Raw genomic sequence first — 22,861 nt, forward strand, 5'->3', positions numbered from 1 at the left:
TGGAAAACAGTATGGAGGCTCCTCAAGAAGTTAAAAATAGAACCGCCCTACGACCCAGCAATTGCACTACTAGGCATTTATCCAAGGGATACAGGTGCTGTTTCGAAGGGACACATGCCCCCCCATGTTTATAGCAGCACTATCGACAATAGCCAAAGTATGGAAAGAGCCCAAATGTCCATCGATGGATGAATGGATAAAGAAGACGTGGGATGTCTATACAATGGAGTATTACTCGGCAATTGAAAAGAATAAAATCTTGCCATTTGCAGCCATGTGGATGGAAACGGAGGGTATGAGGCTAAGCGAAATTAGTCAGAGAAAGACAAACATCATATGACTTCACTCATTTGAGGAATTTAAGATAAAAAAAACAAAAAACCCAGATGAACATAAGGGAAAGGAAGCAAAAATATTATAAAAACATGCTGAAAACCATCACCCCACCCATGGCTTGTGGGCGACAGCTCCAGATCCCTACGGCAGCGCTCCTTCTCAGAATGACAGACGTCATCATTCCAGAAACCCCTTTTGTAAATACCTGTTGCACCATTACGTCAGCTCCCCTCGGGTCTGAGGGAGTGAGAGAAAAGTGATCGGTGGAAAGGGTCAAGTAAATGGTGTTCAAGGGCCTGTCAAATGAATCACTTCCTCCCTTTCCTTGGGCCACAAGACACCTCGGGTTCTTTTGTTCTGCGGGAAAGAGAGAACCCGGGGCATGAATTACTATAGGATGTGGTCAAGGTCGGGGACTCCTGGCTAAGTTGGTGGTGTAGCTTTCTGTTCGAGATTCCTTAGTTTTCCCGATATAGAGCAATCATAAAGATACAAAGATATAGCCATGCTCCAAAGCACACATTAGTTCCCAAGGAACAGAAATAAAAAGCCGTTGAGCGGGGCTGGAGCTGGGGGCTGCTGCATTCTGGAACCAGAAGCATCGGCGGAGGCTGATTCTGAGGGGTGACCGAATTAAGGTGTCTCATGGGACGTGCGGGTCCAGAGCCGGGCGCTTTTTTTTTTTTTTTTTTTTTTTTTAGTGCTTATTTATTTATTTTGTGCGTGTTGGGGGGAGGGGCACAGAGAGATGGGGAGGGGAAGAGTCATAAGTAGGCTCCGCGATGTCAGCACAGAGCCCAGTGGTACACTCCATCCCACAAACGCTGAGATCATGACCTCAAATCGAGAATCAGACGCTTGAGCCACCCAGGCGCCCCCAGAGCCAGGCTTGTTGCTAGAAGCCACAGAATGGAGCTAAGTTGCACACCCTCCATCCCTCGCCACCTACTCCCTGCCAGGCAAGGAATCCCAGGACGGCTATCAGCCCTGCACACACGTCTGGGCCCAAACAGAAATGACGCCACCCCCCCCCCCCCCAGCCATGACCTGTGCCACGCCACCGTCGGGCCCAGAAACTGGCTCTTCCATAACCCCGATATCACCATGAGGCAGAGTCCGGAGAGGGAAGGGAGAGAGAAAACAAAACAAGCAAGCAAAATCTCCTACTCAGGATGAGCTCACCCACAAAAATTACAAAACACCCAAAGAAAAATTAGGATGAACAACAGCCAATGAGTCCACCACGGATCGACCACATAGAGATGAACCCATTCCAGATAGACTGGCAGTAACAGAGGAATCCAAAAACGATTTAAAATGAGAATGCTTAGAATTTTGAAGCAATATGGGGCACCTGGGTAGCTCAGCCAGTTAAGCGTCCAACTTTGGCTCAGGTCATGATCTCGCGGTTCATGGGTTCGAGCCCCAAATCGGGCCCTGTGCTGACAGCTCAGAGCCTGGAGTCTGTTCCATATTCTGTGTCTCCGTCTCGATCTGCCCCTCCCCCATTCATGCTCGCTCTCTCTCTCTTTCTCTCTCTCTCAAAAATGAACGTTAAAAATTTTTTTAATCTTTAATATTTTGTTCTTTTTTTTTTTTTTCAACGTTTATTTTTGGGACAGAGAGAGACAGAGCATGAACGGGGGAGGGGCAGAGAGAGAGGGAGACACAGAATCGGAAACAGGCTCCAGGCTCTGAGCCATCAGCCCAGAGCCCGACGCGGGGCTCGAACTCCCGGACCGCGAGATCGTGACCTGGCTGAAGTCGGACGCTTAACCGACTGCGCCACCCAGGCGCCCCAGAAAATTAGTTTAAAAAAAAAAAAGGAGAGCTACTCAACCCATTTTATGAGACTGTATAATATAGATAACAAAACCGGGCAAGGACTTTACCAGAAAAGATAGTCTCAGTTTTGAACACAGGCGCAAGAATCCTAAACAAAATAGTAGCAAATTTAATTCAGCATTTGGTCAAATGACACACTGCCATCCAAATGGGTTTGTTGCCGTGGATGGAACTGGAGGGTATTCGGCTGAGTGAAGTCAGAGAAAGACAGATATCACATGTTTGCACCCATATGTGGAATTTGAGAAACTTAACGGAAGACCGTGGGGGAAGGGAAAGGGAAAAAGTCGTTTCAAACAGAGAGGGAGGGAGGCAAACCATAAGAGACTCTTAAATACAGAGAACAAACTGAGGGTTGATGGGGGTGGGGGAGAGAAAGGAAAGTGGGTGATGGGCATTGAGGAGGGCACTTGTTGGGATGAGCGCTGGCTGTTGTATGGAAGCGATAAATCATGAGAATCTACTCCCAAAGCCAAGAGCACACTCCCAAAGCCAAGAGCACAGTGTATGTTAGCTAACTTGAAAATAAATTATATTAAAAAAAAAAAAATGGGTTTGTTCCAGAAACGTGAGGATATTCCGCTGCAGGAAATTAATCAGGGACTCCTGGGTCGCTCCGTCAGTTACGGGTCCAACTCTTGATTTCAGCTCAGGTCATGATCTCACAACCGTGAGATCGAGCCCCACGTTGGACTCCATGCTGGGTGTGGAGCCTGCTTAATATTGTCTCTCTCCCTCTCCCGCTCCCTCTCTCCCCCACTCAAGTGCTCTCTCTCCCTCAGAGAAAGAAAGAAAGAAAGAAAGAAAGAAAGAAAGAAAGAAAGAAAGAGAAAGAAAGAGAAAGAGAAAGAAAGAAAGAAGAAAAGAAAAAAAGAAAATCACCCAATGTAAATCACTACATGAACCCAATTAAAGGAGAAAAATTATTTCAATGGATGCAGATAAATTATCTGATTAAAATCCAACACTCATCCATAATAAAAACTCTTAGTAAGAAAACAGAAAATAGAAGGTAGAAACAGAAAAAGCCTTGGCAATAGAAACAGAAGGAAATAACTTTCTTAGCCTGATACATTTACCACTCCCACACAGCAAACATTAATAGTGTAGCACTAGAATGCTCAGGAACAAGTCAAATCACCCTCTAGGACTCACTGCCACTATTCAACCCTATACCGGAAGTTTTTGCCAAATGGAGTCAAGACAAGAAAACAAAGTATAAGAATTAAAAGCAAAGGAAGGGACAAAAAAAATCAGTACTTATCTAAGAGACTCTATGTTTGTGTTTAAACACATCATCAATAAGAGGGCAGCAAAGATGCTTTTTATGACTCCAACGTTTGAAAGTCACTGATGTCCTGGGGCTCAGTTAAACGTCCAACTCTTGATTTTGGCTCAGGTCGTGATCTCACGGTCACGGGATCGAGCCCCACGTCACAGTCTCTGCTGAGCATGAGGCCTGCTTAAGGTTCTCTCTCTCCCTCCCTCTGCCCATCTTCCCTCCTTGCATGTTCTCTCTCTCTCTCTGTCTCTCAAAAAAAAAAAAAAAAAATCACTGCTGTCCTGTATATTAGCAACAACGAATCAAGAGGTAGAAGAAAAAGATCCAGGGACACCCGGGTGGCTCAGTGGGTTAAGCATCCAACTTCGGCTCAGGTCATGATCTCGCGGTTCGTGGGTTCAAGCCCCGCGTCACCCTCTGTGCTGACAGCTCAGAGCCTGGAGCCTGCCTCAGATTCTGTGTCTCCCTCTCTCTCTGCCCCTCCCTCACTCATACTCTCTCTCTCAAAAATAAATAAACATTAAAAAAATTTTTTTAAAGAAGGAAAAGATTCAATTCACAGTAACAATAAAAAACATAGAGCACCTAAGACTAAATCCAACGAAATGTGTGCAATTTCTTTACGAATAAAATTACAAAATAAATTAATTACTGAAGAGCTTATGAAGAGACGATCGCAGAAACCATAAGATGGAAAGGTATACCAGATTCATGACTGAGAATATTCAACTTTCCCAAGTTGCCAACTCATCTCTAATTCATCTATAAATTCTATGATATGCTAATCAAAATCTCAAGGGATTTTGGAGGAGCTTGATGAGAGGATCCTGAAATTCTAATGGAAAAGTCAAACACCAAGAAGTTAAGAAAATGTTGCAAACGAAGTATAGTCATCCTGAAGTAGAGATTTAAAAAAAAATTTTTTTTTTAATGTTTATTTTTGAGACAGAGAGAGACAGAGAGGGGGCGGGTCAGAGAGAGAGGGAGACACAGAATCCGAAACAGGCTCCAGGCTCCGAGCTGTCAGTACAGAGCCGGACGCGGGGCTCGAACTCACGGACCGCGAGATCATGACCTGAGCCAAAGTCGGATGCTTAACTGACTAAGCCACCCAGGCGCCCTCTGAAGTATAGATTTTATCCCCACTAGATGTAAAACTCATTATACAGCTTACTGAAGTCTTATGGGATTGGCCCAAGGAGAAACAGACCAATGCAACCCAACAAAGCCAAGATTCAGACCCCTGCATATATGAAACTTGGTATGTGACAGACTGGTCACACAAGCCATGGAGGAGGAGGATAGATAGGCTCATTAATATATGGTGTGGGGACAATATGCTATTCATATACAAAAAAATCAGATCCCCAGCACATGCCACACATAAAAATAACTTGCATGGGGATTAAATATCTACATGTGAAAAGCCAAACCTACAACTTTGAAAAAAAAAAAATACAGGAGAATATCGTTATGGCTTCAAGGTAGGAAGAATTTCTTGACCAAAGCACAAAAAGCAAAAGGTAGAAAAAAAAAATCACTTCTACATTAAAGGATACAACTTTCACATAACAAACGACACCAGAAACAAAATCAAAAGACAAGCCGCAGATTGACAAAAGGTCAGAATCTAGAACTTCACACCATAAGGTACGATAACTTTTATGAACAGCTCAAAACCACGCTCAATGCTCTATGCTGTGCGCCCGCACACACATGCGGGTGGGAATAGAAATTTACGTATGAAATGTACAAAAACCAGGAAAAGAAAGATATATGTGATCATTTGTTAATGGAAGGGAGGGGGATAAGATTGTGGAAGTTTCTACCTAAAAATAACACCTTGTCTTTAAAGCAAACCTGAAGCCAAAAAAGAAAACAAATTATGTGAATTTCTTGTACTTAATTCTCTTATTTTTGAGATAGTTGTGTTAGGCAAATATTTTAAATCCTTCTCCCTGGATATTTCATGCTATTACCCTTAAATAGTAATTCAATTTGTATTTTGAATAGACTCTATTTGGATAGAATAGACTTTGAATACATACATAATATATTCAAAAACTGCCAAGCGGTTCAAAATTCTGAATATATCGAACGTTATACCATGAAAAAATTTCTTCCCATCTCTGTCCCCCAATGAGGAAACCAGGAGGCAACCAATGTTACCAACTTCTTGTTCGTTTTTCCTTAATCCAGCAATGAATGTAGATGCATTTTTTTCTCTCTTCCTTTTTACAGACATGGTAGCTTACCCTTCCCTCTCTTCTGTACCCGCCTATAACTTGGAAATCATTTTGTACCAATATAAAAAAACAAAAATCTCCTCCTGTTTTCCCCCTTCCCTCCTTCAGAATGCCACTGCATGGAATTTCATTATATGGATGGACCCCACTTGATCTAACCAATGCATCCCACTCCTCAGGTTTTTGCTGCAATAAAGAACCTCAAACAAACGTCATTTCACACAGATACAAGTATAGTATAACTTCTACAAGTGCCATTGCTGGCCCGAAGGGAATACACATCCCAAATGTTGATAGATATTGCCAAACTACCTCCAGAAAGGTTATGCCAATTTACACGTCCCACGGGGCTTCAGAAGAATGCCTGCTCCCTGGGGCACCTGGATGGTGCCGTCGTTTAAGTGTCTGACTTCGGCTCAGGTCATCATCTCGCAGTTCGTGAGTTCGAGCCCCGCACCGGGCTCTGTGCTGACACCTCAGAGACTGGAGCCTGCTTCGGATTCTGTGTCTCCCTCTCTCTGTTCCACCCCCGCTGGAGCTCTGCTTCTGTCTGTCTCTCTCTCTCTCTCTCTCTCTCTCTCTCAAAAATAAAGACTAAAAAATTTTTTCAAAGAGTGCCTTCCCCCCACTCCTCCTCCAATCCTTTCTGATATGAATGTATTTCACAGTTGTGCTTTTTTTTTAAGCGTGGGATTGAGGACATATTTTAATGGCTAAAAGTATTTTGGATTTAATCTGTAGCAAGCTGTGTATTTTTCCATTGGCTTAGTAGGCATTTTTTTATTTTTTTAATTTTTTTTTCTTTTTTAAAATTTACATCGAAATTTATATCCAAATAGCATATAGTGCAACAATAATACCAGGAGTAGATTCCTTAATGTCCCTTCCCCATGTAGCCCATCCCCCCCTCCCACACCCCCTCCAGGAACCCTCAGTTTACTCTCCACATTTATGAGTCTCTTCTGTTTTGTCCCCCTCCCTGTTTTTATATGATTTTTGTTTCCCTTCCCTTATGTTCCTCTGTTTTGTCTCTTAAAGTCCTCACAGGAGTGAAGTCCTATGATTTTTGTCTTTCTCTGACTAATTTCGCTTAGCATAATACCCTCCGGTTCCATCCACGCAGTTGCACATGGCAAGATTTCATTCTTTATGGTTGACAAGTAATACTCCATTGCATATATATACCACATCTTCTTTATCCATTCATCCATCGATGGACATTTGGGCTCTTTCCATACTTTGGCTATTGTGGATGGTGCTGCTATAAACATGGGGGGTCATGTGTCCCTTCGAAACAGCACCTGTATCCCGTGGATAAATGCCTAGTAGTGCAAATGCTGGGTCGTAGGGTAGTTCTCTTTTTAGCTTTTTTGAGGAACCTCCATACTGTTTTCCAGAGTGGCTGCACCAGCTTGCATTCCCAAGTAGGTGTTTTTTTCAAACATTTATTTATTTAAGTAATCTCTGCACCCAGCCTGGGGCTCGAACTCCCAACCCCCAGAGTAAGAGACACACCCTCCACCGAGAGCCAGCCGGGTGCCCTGGCTTATTAGGCGTTTTTATTGATTCACAGGCGCTTGCAAATAAAAGCACACCTTTGACTTTAACGCGTGCTGAAGATATTTTTTTTTTCCCAATTTGTTCTTTGTCATTTGCCTTTGCCTTTGGTGGGTTTCTGCCATAAAAACATTGAACAATTTTGGGTATTTTACGTGGGTAGTCTTTCCTTTCTGGCCTTTGTGTTTTGTGACGTACTTAGAAAGGTCTTATACTCTAGGATTGCTTTTTTTTTTCACTCCATGGATTTTTTTTTTTCGCTCTAGCACTTAAAAATATGCGATATTTGATCAGTTTGGAATTTCTCTTGGTATGAGCTGTAAGACAGATTCAACTTTCTATCTTCTACGTAGCTCCACAGCTGTCCCATGGGATTTCTTGGCTAATCCATCTTTTTTTGCCCTTTAATTTGAAAAGCTGCCTTCATTACATGGTAGAATTCTAACATGGTCGTTTCTGGATTTCCAGTTGGACTCCATTGATACATCTAGCCACGTCCCAGTACCATTCTGTTCTTGTTACTATTACTTATTAAGACGTTGTCATTCATTTTTTTTTTCAAAATAAGCCCAACCATATAATAAGTTAAATATGATTAAGAGATATTAAGAGCGTGTGTCCTCGAATCCACCCCCTACCCCACCCCCACCCCCACCAAGCAAAGCTTGTTTGTCAGGAATCCAATCAGAGCTGTTATTTTCATTGAATCTCCTCCTCCACCTCCCGGGGGGCGGGGGGGGGGAATCCCTTCCAAATGTCACCAAAAGCTCCACAGGATCCCACCCTGGAGCCCCGGGGGCAAGGGCCTCACCTGGTCCAGGGTCATACAACCTGGGCATGACAAGATGGCGGATGGTCACTGGAAATCTGGCGACTGAGGACTTGGACTCCAGACTCACTGGAGGGAGACAGAAGGGCAAGGTGGGCAGCACCGCGTCTGGGTCACTTTCCACGCTGCCCCCAAGGAAGCCAATTTGAAGCCAGGTGAAGGCCCGGTAGAGAATGTCCCGCCTGGGATGAGACTGAGGACCCCATAACGTTGACAGCATTCTGGCACCTGACTTGCTCTGCGTCCCTGGGGCAACCTGCTGACTGCCCCCCCCTTTTTTTTTCCAATTAAGTTCTATGCCTCACACGGGGCTCGAACTCACGACCCACGAGGCCAAGAACAAGAGTGGCATGCTTTATCGACTGAGCCACCCAGGCGCCCCCAAAGGGAAAAGAGCGACTTGAATTCATCCGGAAAGAACCTGGGGCTGCCATCAGGGCGGCAAGGATTGTTCTCCCAGGGAATCCCTGGGGTGGGAGACAAAACCACTGCCCTTGGGACTGGGAGTTCCCCCACATCCCTCTTTCCTGTCAGTGCCCAGACATCCAGGGTTAGAAACAGGAGCAAGGCAAGCGTGCTAAACGCAGGCGGGCTTCCTGGAGGAGGAAGACTTTGAGAGGGTCCCGTGGCCGCTTTCCCGCTCCCTTCGCATTTTGCCCTCCAAGCACAGGCTCTCACCCACATCCACCCTGGGGTGCTGGTACACTGTGCTGGTGTATGTCAGGTGCTGGAGGACGAAATTCAAAAGCTGCCGGTTACTGGTCGAAACGGTCAGCTGCTTCTGGCCTCTGCCCTGCACCACACTGTCCGGGACGTCAGCAAGGGTGTTCAGGGTCCCCAGAGACGCTGTCAGCGTGACCTAGGGTGGATGAGGTAGAAGGGCGCTGAATGCGAGGAAAGGCACATACCCGGGATGGCCAGCAGGGGGCAGGGCACAGGCGGGAAAGAGGAGGCGCTCCGGGGTGCTCCTGAAAGCTGGGGTCTGGCACCGCAGGCAATTGTAGCTTTACCCTCAGCAAAGCAGAATCAAGTCCTGGGGCCTGGAGTGTTCAAGGGCCACTGCTCTCTCATCCCTTGGCTTACGGGATACCATTCTTCTAGATTTCTGCCTACTGCCGCGGGCTGCTTCCTTTGACTTTGGCTCTTCCTCCGTCTGACCTCCAAATGGAGTTTTTCAGGGTTCGGTTCTGTCCCCCTTTCTCTTCCTACTCAACACCTTCTAGAGGAGGCGGCTTTATGTATATATGTTTGAAAGTTTACTTATTTATTTTGAGAGAGAGAGAGAGCATGTGCCTGAGCGGGGGACGGGCAGAGAACGAGGGAGAGAGAGAATCCCCAGCAGGCTCCACACCGGTCAGCCACGGGGCTCGATCCCACAAACCCCGAGATCATGACCTGAACCAAAACCGAGAGTCATACGCTGAACCAGCTGAGCCACCCAGGCGCCCCTAGAGGAGGCATCTTTAAATATCATTCATAGGCTGTTGGCTTAAAAATGTATGTCTCCAGGGGCTCCTGGGTGGCTCAGTCAGTTGAGGGTCTGACTTCGGCCTAGGTCATGATCTCACAGTCTGTGGGTTCGAGCCCCGCGTCAGGCTCTGTGCTGACAGCTCAGAGCCTGGAGCCTGCTTCACATTTTCTCTTTCTCTCTCTCTCTCTCTCTCTCTGCCCCTCCCCCACTCATGCTGTCTCTGTCTTTCAAAAATTAATAAAATGTTAAAAAAATTTTTTTTGGGGGGGCGCCTGGGTGGCTCAGTCGGTTAAGTGTCCGACTTTGGCTCAGGTCATGATCTCACAGTCTGTGAATTCGAGCCCCACATCAGGCTCTGTGCTGACAGCTCAGAGCCTGGAGCCTGCTTCGGATTCTGTGTCTCCCTCTCTCTCTGCCCCTCCCCTGCTCATGCTCTGTCTCTCTCTGTCGCAAAAATAAATTTAAAAAATTTTTAAAAATTAAAAAAAAATTTTTTTTAAATGGATGCCTCCAGCTCCCATCTCTCTGAGCCCTAACTGCCCGGCTGTTTGCTCTGCTAGGAAATTCCCCAGGCGACTAACTCAAAGTTAAGTCTTCGCGACCAAACTATTGATTTTTCTCTATCAACCTGTTTTCCACTCTCTCCCTGCTTCTCCCAGCCTCGTGAATGGCGCCTTCATCCATTCAACTGGTGACGTCCCTGATGGAGGTCACTGCTATTCTGAGTGAGTCCTGCCGGGTCTACCTTCAACACGTAGCTAGGACTGGTCCCCTTCTCTCCATCCCATTGCTACTCCCTAAAGCCCCTCTCCTCTCCTGCCTCCTCGTCCTCTGTGCATCCAGACGTCTTTTGTGAAAGGTACACTGGGTTATGTCACGTCTGCTGAGAACGCTTTGGTCAGCGGGCAGGTGTTTTCTGAGATCCAAACTAGAGGCACTGAGAGAAGAGCAGTGAATAAAACCAACTCCGCACCTTCCAGAAGCTTCTATTCTGGTGGGGGAGGTCAGCCACCAGTCTATCATGATGCATATAAAATAACTCAGGTACAGGGGCGCCTGGGTGGCTCAGTCGGTTAAGCGTCCGACTTCAGCCAGGTCACGATCTCGCGGTCCGTGAGTTCGAGCCCCGCGTCGGGCTCTGGGCTGATGGCTCAAGCCTGGAGCCTGTTTTCGATTCTGTGTCTCCCTCTCTCTCTGCCCCTCCCCCGTTCATGCTCTGTCTCTCTCTGTCTCAAAAATAATAAACATTAAAAAAAAATTTTTTTTAAATAATAAAATAAAATAAAATAAAATAACTCAGGTACAGAAAGGCACCCTGAAGAAGATATGAGAGTACTGGGAAAGTGGCGGGGCGGGGCGTGGGGGTGGGGAGCGCTTTGCTGGGAGGGGGGAAGGCCATCGGGCACTGAGTAGTTTTGCAGATTTGCTCACTCACCACCCATTCCAACCTCTGGCATGCAGAGTGGGAAAACTAAAGCTACATTTCCCAGACTCCTTTTCAAATTAGGGCTCTGGATGCCTTTTGCCTCCAACCCATCAGCTCTACGCACAGGAGAGCTGGATTTGGAGCCGTGTTAAGCGGGCTACGGAAGGCTAAGGGCACGGAGCATCGGTCTTGCCGGAGCTCACCCTGACAGAGGCAACATGCACAGAAGCCATGGCCGTGGCCGTGGCCGAGGCTGTGGTCGCAACTTCCTCTTGAGGCGGAAGCAGCAGCATCTGGGATGGCCCAGGTCTTTAGAAGTCCTCCTCGGAGCTCCGGCCGCTGGAGTTCATGAAAATCATGCCTTCTGGAGGCACCCTTTCTCCTCTCCCCACCTGGGACTCATGTCAGATATTCAATCTGGATAAAGACTCTGTCAAAATCTGAGACCAGCCACCACTGGGGAAGCAGGGTGTAGACAGGAGGCCAAGTGCAAAAAGGGGCTGGGAAGGGGACTTGCCTTATAGAAGGGGGCGTCTTGTCCTTCAAACTGAAGGCCTGGAAGACATAGATGAAAGGAGAAAAAAAAACACCAGTTGAGAGGGTGTCAAAGGTTCCCTGACGCTCCTACCCTCCCGGTGGATGCTATACATCCTTCCAGAATTCCTTCAGTGTCCCCTCCTACCCAGGGCATCTGCCGAACACTCCTCTCTCCCTGGGGGTTGTGTTAGGGGCTGTCCCCTGTCCTCAAATTCCAGTGGTTCTAAAGCCTCTGATGCCCACCCTCAGCACTGGACGGGGACTGTGAATTAATCTAGCACTTTCCAGGCATCTCTGTTACTGAAGGGAAGGCCGCAACGGATCATACTATATATGAGGTTTCTAGAACAGTCAAATTCACAGAGACAAGACATTCTACTGAATGGTGGCTGCCACGGGCAGTGGGGGGAAGGGACTTAATGTTAAATTGGGTACAGAGTTTCAGTGGGGGAAGATTAACAAGTTCCGGAGACGGATGATGGTGCCGGTTGCCGAACGATGAGAATGTAATGCCACAACCCCGCGTGCTTCAAAATGATGAATACGGTAAATTTTAGGACATGCACATTTTACAATAAAAAAAAGGAATCATCCGTGAAATTGGCAAAGTAACATCTACCTCACAGGGATGTGGTCCCGAACTAGAGACGTGTCTAGAAATCCCTCGTTGGAGGGGCATTTTAACCAACATAAATACTCTTTTCAATATGCTGTCCCAGGAGGTGGGCTCATCTTGGCCTGTTCCCATGAGTGACGGGACGCCAAAAAGCCAACGATGTCCTAAGAGCCCTTGAGGCACACAGATTTCTGTCCTCTTCTGTGTCATCTCGGGTCCCCTGGGAGATCACCACTACTGAGGGTGATTCCCAGGGGCGGAAACAGTGAGACCGACATTCAGCGAAATCACGCCAAGCTTCCTGCGTTGTGCTGAGCATACAGCAGGCACTCAATACACGACTGTCCCCTTCCACTCCCCGATTTTGCTTCAGAAGGGTTAAGAAAGTTGCCTGGCTCCTCTCCAGACAGAGACGTACCTACCTGGGAGGGGAACCGTGTGCAGGGGCATCACCTCTACCCCATGGACCGGGTACCCAAAGGGGAGGTTGGGCTGAGCCAGCAGCGGCGGTGAACGGGGCAACCCTTCTCTGCAGGGGACAGAACCGGAACCGTTAGCAGCCGCTCTGACGTGTCTCCCGGGTCGGTTCTTTTTTTTTTTTTTTTTTTTTAACGTTTATTTATTTTTGAGACAGAGAGAGATGGAGCATGAACGGGGGAGGGTCAGAGAGAGAGGGAGACACAGAATCCGAAACAGGCTCCAGGCTCTGAGCGGTCAGCACAGAGCCCGACGCGGGGCTCGAACTCACGAACCGTGAGACCATGACCTGACACAATGGGGTCTGTCAGCGCAGAGCCTGATGCGGGGCTCAAACTCGCAAACCATGAGGTCGTGACCCGAGCCAAAATCAAGAGTCCAACACTTAACCCCCTGAGCCACCCAAGTGCCCCCCCCCCATGCACCATTTTCTAATTGAAGTATAACACCAGACTCAAATGAACCCGAGATCTTAGCCAATATTAAGCTCCACTAACAATTTCAAGGATACAGGGACGCCTGGGTGGCTCAGTCGGTTAAGTGACAGACTCTGGATTTCAGCTCATGTCAGGATCTCACGGTTGGTGAGATCAAGCCGCCGGGGTAGGGCTCCCGGCTGACAGCACAGAGCCTACTTGGGGATTCTCCCTCTCCCTCTCTCTCTGCCCCTCCCCTGCTCTCATGCGCCCTCTCTCTCAAAATAAATAAAATCATGATAATAGTTTCAAGGATACAGACAATTACGCGGCACAGAGATCTTGGGGGCGGGGGGCGGGTAGTGGTTGATTCCCACAAGCAAACCCGGAGGGGCCCTACTCACCCTTCCCCTTCCCTGACTCATGACTCAGGCTCACGTGGGTGGCTCAGCCAGTTAAACGTCTGACTCTCCATCTGGGCTCAGGTCGTGATCTCATGGTTCGTGAGATCGAGCCCCGCGTGGGGCTCTGTGCTGACAGCTTGGAGCCTGCTTGGGATTCTCCCTCTCTTTCTCCCTCTCCTCTCTCTCTCTCTCTCTCAAAATAAATAAGTGAACATTTAAAGAAAAAAAAAACCTGTCTAATTCCTTGCATTACTCAGAAAGCAAAAGGCGCACCCTTCCTCCTGGCCTCCTGGCCTCCTGGCCTCTCTGAGTTCATGCACCACCAGCCCTCCCCTGACTTACTAGGCTCCAACAGCCGTCGCCTGCTTTCTTGTCATTCAGCCATCACAAAATCCACCCCCCCCCCACCCCACCACCTGCCCGGGCTTTGGGCCCTGCCTTAACTCTTCCTTCTGAGATGCTCCCTTACAGGAGACGCTGGGGACTCCTGCTTCATATACAAATCAGAGTCCAAGGTCACTTTGCTTCACCATCCCATTAAATCTTAGGCCTTTAGTAGCATTCTACCACACGAATTTAACTGGCACCTCCATAGGGCACTTATAACGATCTAACATTTAGGTGACTTATGTATCTCTTAATGAATCATGTACCTCCTGTAAGAACCATAAGCAGAGTAATATGAATAGTAAACCACAACAATAATAGTAGGTGATATTTTTGCAATGCTTCGGTCCGTCAGACCCTTTACGAGATACTAGCTGTGTTAACACCATGTTCATTACGAGCCTTCACAAACCTCCGAAAGAAGTTATCTCTATCGCCATTTTTCATATAAAGATACTTAAGTACTGGGGGGGGGGGGGGGGTCAGGTAACGGCATCCAGTTTGTTCCAGAGTTCAAATCCCTAAGCGTGGTTCTGTTTATTTTTTATTATAGCATGCCTTTCACTATGATTCATAAATGATTGCTGGAAAAAAGGAAAAGGAAGGGAGGAAGGAAAGAAGGGACGCCTCAGACTATCTTCATTCCTCTGCTCGATTCTTACGAGGAAATGCCCTAGACGTGCAAAGTTTGATACGTCTTCATGGACGGACCATTTTCCATCTTCCTCGGTTCTCACTCCTTGCTTTATTCCTAACGGTTCCCCCACACCCCCAGGGGCCCCTGCAAGAGAGGAGATCCTCCCTGTTTTCTTGGGACTCACACCCTCAGGACACAGGAGAGACCCAGGAGCCCCCCACCCCTCACCCCCCACCCCCACCCCCCCACCCCCCGCCCCGGTCTGCATTACCTCCTCTGGAAGTGTTCGAATTCAGCCCGCCTCCTCGCTTTCACCGCAGGGAGTTCACTCTGGCCATAGGCATCCTGGAAGTTATAGCCTCCCTGCCCTTTGGGGGCTTCACATTTGCACTGGTTTTTCGGGAACAGCCTAAAACCAGAAAAGGGCTGTGAACAGGAGCTGGGAGGGGGGAGAACCCGCCATCTAAAACCCGGCGTGCGGTTCACCGTCCACCCTGGGCATCTCCTTCCCACACCCGCCCAGGTCTTGCTTGGGATCCCAGCAGCAACACCTCCCCGAGACGCAGGGAGGGGAGGGGACGGAGAAAGGGGAGAAGGTCCCCTCTCTGGAATTATCCCCTGCACCCACTTTCTTTAAACTCGAGTCACATGGATGCCAGGGGCATCTTGGCCCCACCAGAGGAGGAGGCCAGCGGGTGGAAAAGGCTGCCCCTTTCTCACACTGTTGGCCGGACAGGCCCTCCGTAGTTGTAAGGGACTTTGGTAGGTGCTGTGCACCTTGCAGACCGAACCCTTTCCTGGTCCCCCGGTTCGGTTCACTTTAGCGACGGGCGCAGGCTCGGGAAGGCGGGGAAGGGGCTATAAAAGGGGCACCAGGAGGCACAGTAAACCGTAGGGGGAGCAAGGTAGACATCAGAACAACGTGGACTTGAACCTCACCAGATTCCATCGTAGGTAAAGAGGTTCCGGAGACGTTCCTCTGGTAGAAGCTTCGGCGGCTGGTCAGCCACAGCAGAAGGAGGGAGCTCTGGTGTGAGCCTACTTAGCCCCACACTTACGCACAGAAACCCAATAGTGCCAAGGCCTAAGAGAAATGCTGAAATCTTGAGGAGCCGTAGAAATTCACACCTGTAGGCACACGAGAGAACAAGTTGTGTTAGAATCTCTTTTCTTTCTTTTTTTTTTTTTTTCCCAACGTTTATTTATTTTTGGGACAGAGAGAAACAGAGCATGAACGGGGGAGGGGCAGAGAGAGAGGGAGACACAGAATCGGAAACAGGCTCCAGGCTCCGAGCCATCAGCCCAGAGCCATCAGCCCAGAGCCCGACGCGGGGCTCGAACCCACGGACCGCGAGATCGTGACCTGGCTGAAGTCGGACGCTTAACCGACTGCGCCACCCAGGCGCCCCAGAATCTCTTTTCTTGAGGGGCGCCTGGGTGGCTCAGTCGGTTGAGCGTCCGACTTCGGCTCAGGTCATGATCTCCCGGTTCATAGGTTCGAGCCCCGCGTCGGGCTTTGTGCTGACGGCTCACGAGCCTGGAACCTGCTTCCGATTCCGTGTCTCCCCCTCTCTCTGCCCTTCCGCTGTTCACACTCTGTCAATCTCTCTCCCTCCCTCTCTCAAAAATAAAATAAACATTAAAAAAAAATGTTTTTCTGTTTATTTATTTTGAGGCAGAGACAGAAGGTGCATGGGGGGAGGGGCAGAGAGAGGGTGAGAGAGAGAATCCCAAACAGACTCCACGCTGTCGGCACAGACCCCAACGTGGGACTCGATCTCAAGAACCACGAGATCGTGACCTGAGCCGAAATCAAGAGCGGGACGCTTAACTGACTGAGCCACCCAGGCGCCCCTGGCTTAGACTCTTGAAAAAGACAGTATTACAAAAGGAAAAACAGTGGAGGGATGGGGAAAAGCTTTCGATACTGAAGAAATCAAAGAAATCTGGCAACCAGACAGAACGTGTGGACTTTGATGGGATCGTTGTTCCAAAAAACAATTTTAAATGACGTTTTCAGGACAATCGTGAATATTTGAACATGGGCTGAAGGTTAGATTATCTTAGGGAATTGTTCATTTTTTTTTTTCAACGTTTATTTATTTTTTTTGGGACAGAGAGAGAAAGAGCATGAACGGGGGAGGGGCAGAGAAAGAGGGAGACACAGAATCGGAAACAGGCTCCAGGCTCTGAGCCATCAGCCCAGAGCCCGACGCGGGGCTCAAACTCCCGGACCGCGAGATCGTGACCTGGCTGAAGTCGGACGCTTAACCGACTGCGCCACCCAGGCGCCCCTGTTCATTTTTTTTTTAGGTGAGCTGGTACTCTTGTGATTATATAGAGGAATGTGGTCATTCTGAGAAGTCTGATGAACTCTTTAGAGGTGACGTGTCCACGTGTCTCGAATGTCCTTTCAGATGGCTCAGCCATTTGAAAGACAAAAAGAGACATCAGGCAAATGTGGTAAAATATTAATAATTGTTATCTCCAGGTAGAAGGTGTATTCGTGGTATTCATGGTAACACTGTTCTAAGTTTTCTTCAGTTTGACAGTTTTAAAAAATAAAACTTTGAAGGGAGCCTGGGTGGCTCAGTCTTAAGGTTAAGCTCAGGTCTGACTTTGGCTTAGGTCATGATCTCCCAGTTCGTGGGTTCGAGCCCCGCATCAGGCTCTGGGCTGATAGCTCGGAGCCTGGAGCCTGCTTCGGATTCTCTCTCTGCCCCTCCCCCACTTGCGCTCCCTCTCAAAAATAAATAAACATTAATTTTTTTTTTTTTTTAAGGGGCGCCTGGGTGGCTCAGTCGGTTAAGCGTCCGACATCGGCTCAGGTCACAATCTCACGGTTCGTGGTTCAAGCCCCACGTCGGGCTCTGTGCTGACAGCTCAGAGCCTGGAGCCTGGTCCCAATTCTGTCTCCCTCTCTCTGCCCCTCCCCTGCTCACAGTCTGTCTCTCTCTGTCTCTCAATAATAAATAAATGTTTAAAAAATAAATCAATCAATCAAACAAAATAAATTTTTTAAAAAATTTCTAAATAAAACTTTGGGATTTATAAACAATAAAATAAAAATTGTTGGGGTAAAATCATAAGTTGATCTTTCTTAACATGGCAACGATTTACATTTCAAACCAAAACTAATATTACGCTGTATGTTAACTAACTGGTATTTAAATAAAAACGTGTAGGAAAAAAGGAACTCAAGAAAAAACACACAAGACTGATGTGGCAAACGGAGTCTTAAGGTGGCCCGTGTGATCCTGATCTCCTGGTCCTCTCTGGACACTTGGCGAGATGCTGAAATCATGCAATCTTGGGTTGGAAGTCTTCTTTAAATCTATTCCCATCCCTTGGGGTGCCTGGGTGGCTCAGTCGGTTGGGTGACCGACTTCGGCTCAGGTCATGATCTCGCGGTTTGTGAGTTCGAGCCCTGCATCGGGCTCTGTGCTGATGGCTCAGAGCCTGGAGCCTGCTTTGGTTTCTGTGTCTCCTCCTCTCTCTACCCCTCTCCTGCTCACACTCTGTCTCTCTCTCTCTCTCTCAGTAGTAAATAAACATTTAAAAAAAATTTTTTTTTAAATCTATTCCCATCCCAGCAGCACCCGGGTGGCTCAGTCAGTTAAGCGTCTGGCTGTTGACTTCGGCGCAAGTCCCGATCTCACGGTTTGTGGGTTCGAGCCCCGCATTGGGCTCTGCGCCGACAGCACAGAGCCTGTTTGGGATCCTCTCTCCCCCCTTTTCCTCTGCTCCTCCCCTGCTTGAGCTCACTTGCACGCTGTCTCTCAAAAATAAATAAACTTTTTTAAAAAAATCCATTCTCATCCCAGGATCTTATCAACAGCCAAGAAAATTTAGAGATGCGAAGTACCAAAATACCCAGCCCAATATGTGTATATTTTCAGTATCACATGGATGAAAGTCCCAGGCGCCATGAACACTCTCATTGGATGTGGTATATGCCTTCAGGAATTTCAAACATTGACAGTGGAAACTCGTATGGTGATTCGCCTGCTTACTCTATGTTCACTTCCGCCGAATTCGTACCAAAGTACATCGGGTTTCTACAATCGCTGATTTTTGCTGGATGTCAACCAAGTTCTTACCGTGATGATTTGTCTTTCTGTAAGTCTCACGTTGTGCTGTAATAGAAAACCTCCACTTGGAAACTCTACATTGCACAGCAGCACACCCTGTAAAGTCTTCAGGCAAAAGCCTTACAGTTAATGGAATGTTTGCACCTGGTGTGCAACTTAACAGGGAAAGCCTGAAAATTAGTGAGAAAATTAGAGCCTGGGTGGCTCAGTCGGTTAAGCGTCCAACTCCCGATGTCAGCTCAGGTCATGATCTCACGGTTCAGGAACTTGAGTCCCTGTGACTTCATGCTGTCAGCACAGAGCCTGCTCAGGATTCTCTCTCTCCTTCTCGGCCCTTCACTTGCACTCTCTCTCTCTCAAAAAAAAATAAATGAAAAATAAACTTCAAAAAAAGAAGAATGAGAAGACTATTCCTATTTTATTTATTTTATTTTCCTATATTCCTATTTTATTAATTTTTTAAAGTTTATTTATTTGAGAGAGAGAGAGAGACAGAGAGAGAATCCCAAGCAGGCTCCCCATCATCAGCACAGAGCCCGATGCAGGGCTTGAACTCATGAACTGTGAGATCAAATCTGAAATCTGAGCTGAAATCAAGAGTCGAGATGCTTAACTGAGCCCCAGGCTTTATTCCTACTTTTTTTTTTTTTTAACATTTTATTTATTTTTGAGACAGGGAGAGACAGAGCATGAACAGGGGAGGGTCAGAGAGAGAGGGAGACACAGACCGAAACAAGCTCCAGGCTCTGAGCTGTCAGCCCAGAGCCCGACGCGGGGCTCGAACTCACGGTCGGTGAGATCATGACCTGAGCCGAAGTCGGCCGCTCAACCGACTGAGCCACCCAGGCGCCCCTTTATTCCTACTTTTAATAAAAGGTTGCCTTTTGTCTTGTGCAAAACATGTAGAATATATCCTTTAACTTAGTAACTATTTCTGAAAGGCCAGTGAGGCTTTGTTATTGAGAGTAAAACGAAGTTTAATCATAAAATTTCTGAACATCTCCTAACTTTTACTGACCTATCGGAAGTTGTTTACCACTACTATTTTTGTTTGAAGTGTGAATTTTTTCCCCTCTTCCCAGCCTCTCCTTTAAAAAGAAAAAAAGAAAAAAAAGGAAGTGAATTTCTGGCAATGAACTGAGCCGCTATCTAATGTATTACAGGTTCCTCCCACCCTCTGAAAGGAAAACAATCCTACGAGACCGTTGAATTACCATGAATTTCTATGGAAAATTCTTTAGTGTTCCCAGACCCCCAAACTAACTACATTTAGGCTTTTCTGATACCTCAGGAGCATCTTGCTAATGGATGCACAAAATGAACGGAGATAAAGCAATTGCTCGCAGACACAGGGTTGCTTGATGTTGAGATGCTGAGTTCCCCGGGCAAGGCGCTTGGGGGCGCCCCTGGGGCTGCTCAGGGTGCGAGCCGCCTCTGTACCCGGGCTTGCAAAACAAACCCAGCAGCGCTATTTTTCCCTTTCGCCTTTTTCCGGTAAAAGCAAAAATCCTCTTTGAGTTTCCTTTGGTTAACAAAAGTTTAAGTACCAATATAGTTTCCTAAAAGCCAAGTGGTATAATAGGAACTTTCAAAAGGGAGAGAATGTATGTGTATGTCTTTTGAGCTGTGTGACCTAATTTTTGGATACTTGATCATTGGTTTTATTACGATAATTTTTTAGTACTTGATAATCCGTTTATAAATAATGATATATATTAATACTAGTTCCATTATATATTTATACTGTCTGGGAATGTGCGTTACGGTTCTTCGGGAGAAATAATTTGTCAAATGTCCAACAGCTTGTAAAGCCCTAGTGTGAGACTTTAAACAGCTGAATAAATACTGAAATGCCATTTATTTTGAAAAGCAAATCCCTGAGGGGCGGCTGGGTGGCTCGGTGGGTGAAGCGTCCGACTTCAGCTCAGGTCATGATCTCACAGTTCACGAGTTCGAGCCCCGCGTCGGGCTCTGGGCTGACAGCTCAGGGCCTGGGGCCTGCTTCCGGTTCTGTGTCTCCCTCTCTCACTGCCCCTCCCTTGCTCGCGGTCTGCCTCTCTCTCTCTCTCAAAAATAAATAAACATTAAAAAATTTTTTTAAAAAGCAGACGACTGAATAGACGTAGTATAAATCCTTTAAAACACTAAGACCTTATTGGACTGAATACAAGACCACATGCATATTTAAAGCGTAGAGTCACAGAAGAAATATCTGACATACACCAAGTTATTAATTCTAGTCAATGCTAAGAGTCAGATTATAGTGAGGAATTTTTCAGTCAACATATTCCTTTTTAAAATTTTTTAAAATATTATATCATTTTTGAGAGAGAGAGAGAGAGACAGAGCACAAGCAGGAGAGGGGCAGAGAGAGAGGGAGACACAGAATCCGAAGCAGGCTCCAGGCTCTGAGCTGTCAGCACAGAGCCCGACACGGGGCTCGAACCCACGAACCGGGAGATCATGACCTGAGCTGAAGTCGGATGCTTAACCAGCAGAGCCACCCAGGCGCCCTAATTTCTTATTTTTAACTAGAGTAACTCCACAGTTCAGAGCTGTAACTTCACTCTATATCAACCTGTAAGTTCAGCATAATAACACGTCAACGAATCCACAACAGGATTTGTTTGTCAAAATGACTCTAATGGGAAGTAACACACGAGAATAGCAGGGAAAATATAAATAAGAGGGATGGCTGTACTACTAAAGCATAAAACTATTAGAAAGCTACAGTTATTAAAAGCATAATACTGATTCCAGAATAAGCAAATAGGTGAATGGAATAAACCAAAGCCCAGAAATACCTGAGTATATATAAAAGGTTCACATGGAATTTTCACTCTGTTGTTATAGATTTCTGTAACATCTGCATCTTCTAAAAATGACATTCAGGGGCACCTGGCTGGTTCAGTCAGCTAAGTGTCTGACTTGGGCTCAGGGCATGATCTTGCGGTTCGCGAGTTCGAGCCCCGCGACGGGCTCTGTGCTGACGGCTCGGAGCCTGGAGCCTGCTTCGGATTCTGTGTCTCCCTCTCTCTCTGCCCCTCCTGTGCTCACGCTCTGTCTCTCTCTCTCTCTCTCTCTCTCTCTCTCAAAAATAATTTTAAAAATAACAATAAAAAGACATTCAGACAAAGACAGACATGTTTAAACTAATCACGTTCTAGAAACACCGGCAGAAAATACACCTTTACTTAACCCTTACTCAAGTTCGACCATGTGATCACCCCCGTCTCAGCTTTGGAGTTCTGATTTTACCAAACCTTGGTTCCAGCTAAGGACAGCATTTGCGATTCAGTCATGAAGCAGAACCGGTTGGTGAGAGATTACCAATCAAATATTAAGCAGTCAAATTTTTATCAGATAACTACAAATGTCCTACGATTTTTTTTTAATTTTTTTTTTTCAACGTTTATTTATTTTTGGGACAGAGAGAGACAGAGCATGAACGGGGGAGGGGCAGAGAGAGAGGGAGACACAGAATCGGAAACAGGCTCCAGGCTCTGAGCCATCAGCCCAGAGCCTGATGCGGGGCTCGAACTCACGGACCGCGAGATCGTGACCTGGCTGAAGTCGGACGCTTAACCGACTGCGCCACCCAGGCGCCCCTGTCCTACGATGTTAAAATTGCACTCTTCACGTTCTTACGTGGGGACCAGTTCAAACTGTAATTGTATGAGGCTGCTACTCTGGTGGGACCCTATCTGAGGAACAATGAGTCAGTCATCCAGGTCGGCTGATGGCAACCTGTCCCTTCAAGTCCCATAAAGCTATTTACCCCTGCCGAGCAGTTCTCATATTCCAGGTACAGAACTTTGGGACCAGGAAGAAACTGGAGGAACCTTCTGGGTCCTGAGTCAGAAAATGGTGTCACTCCCGGCCCTCAGGGGCTCTTGTACCCTAGCAGGGCTGGTCCAGATGGTCCCACGTCTCAGCAGACAACAGAAGCCAGTTAGTCAGGATTTGCCTACCGCGTGAGAAAGTAATCTCATAATTTCTGTTTACTTTATCACACGAATCCCTCCCCTTCTCTCTGCCTCTCCTCTGCTTGTTCTCTCTCTCTCTCAAAATAAATAAATAAAAGCTTTAAATATATATATTTGTTTCACCGGAGACGTAAAAAAGAAAAATTGAAATTAATATAATAACTTTGGGGGTGCGTGGTGGCTGAGTCAGTTGAGTGTCCCAACTCTTTTTTAAATTTTTTTTTCAACGTTTATTTATTTTTGGGACAGAGAGAGACAGAGCATGAATGGGGGAGGGGCAGAGAGAGAGGGAGACACAGAATCGGAAACAGGCTCCAG

At 47.0% G+C, this 22,861-nt stretch overlaps 1 protein-coding gene across 1 annotated transcript in view; it reads right to left on the reverse strand.

Annotated features, from left to right (window-relative positions):
* Positions 1 to 22,861, reverse strand: part of B4GALNT2 (beta-1,4-N-acetyl-galactosaminyltransferase 2) — a 41,012-nt gene that overhangs the window by 6,029 nt on the left and 12,122 nt on the right. The window contains exons 3-8 of the mRNA XM_045487237.1: positions 15,406 to 15,594; positions 14,738 to 14,875; positions 12,568 to 12,674; positions 11,510 to 11,547; positions 8,774 to 8,954; positions 8,078 to 8,164 (exon numbers count right to left, since the gene is read on the reverse strand). Of these exons, the coding sequence (XP_045343193.1) occupies positions 8,078 to 8,164; positions 8,774 to 8,954; positions 11,510 to 11,547; positions 12,568 to 12,674; positions 14,738 to 14,875; positions 15,406 to 15,594 (740 nt within the window). The remainder of the gene's footprint in view (positions 1 to 8,077; positions 8,165 to 8,773; positions 8,955 to 11,509; positions 11,548 to 12,567; positions 12,675 to 14,737; positions 14,876 to 15,405; positions 15,595 to 22,861) is intronic.

Source organism: Leopardus geoffroyi, chromosome E1, assembly GCF_018350155.1.
Source record: "Leopardus geoffroyi isolate Oge1 chromosome E1, O.geoffroyi_Oge1_pat1.0, whole genome shotgun sequence".
In the NCBI taxonomy this organism is placed as follows: Eukaryota; Metazoa; Chordata; class Mammalia; order Carnivora; family Felidae; genus Leopardus; species Leopardus geoffroyi.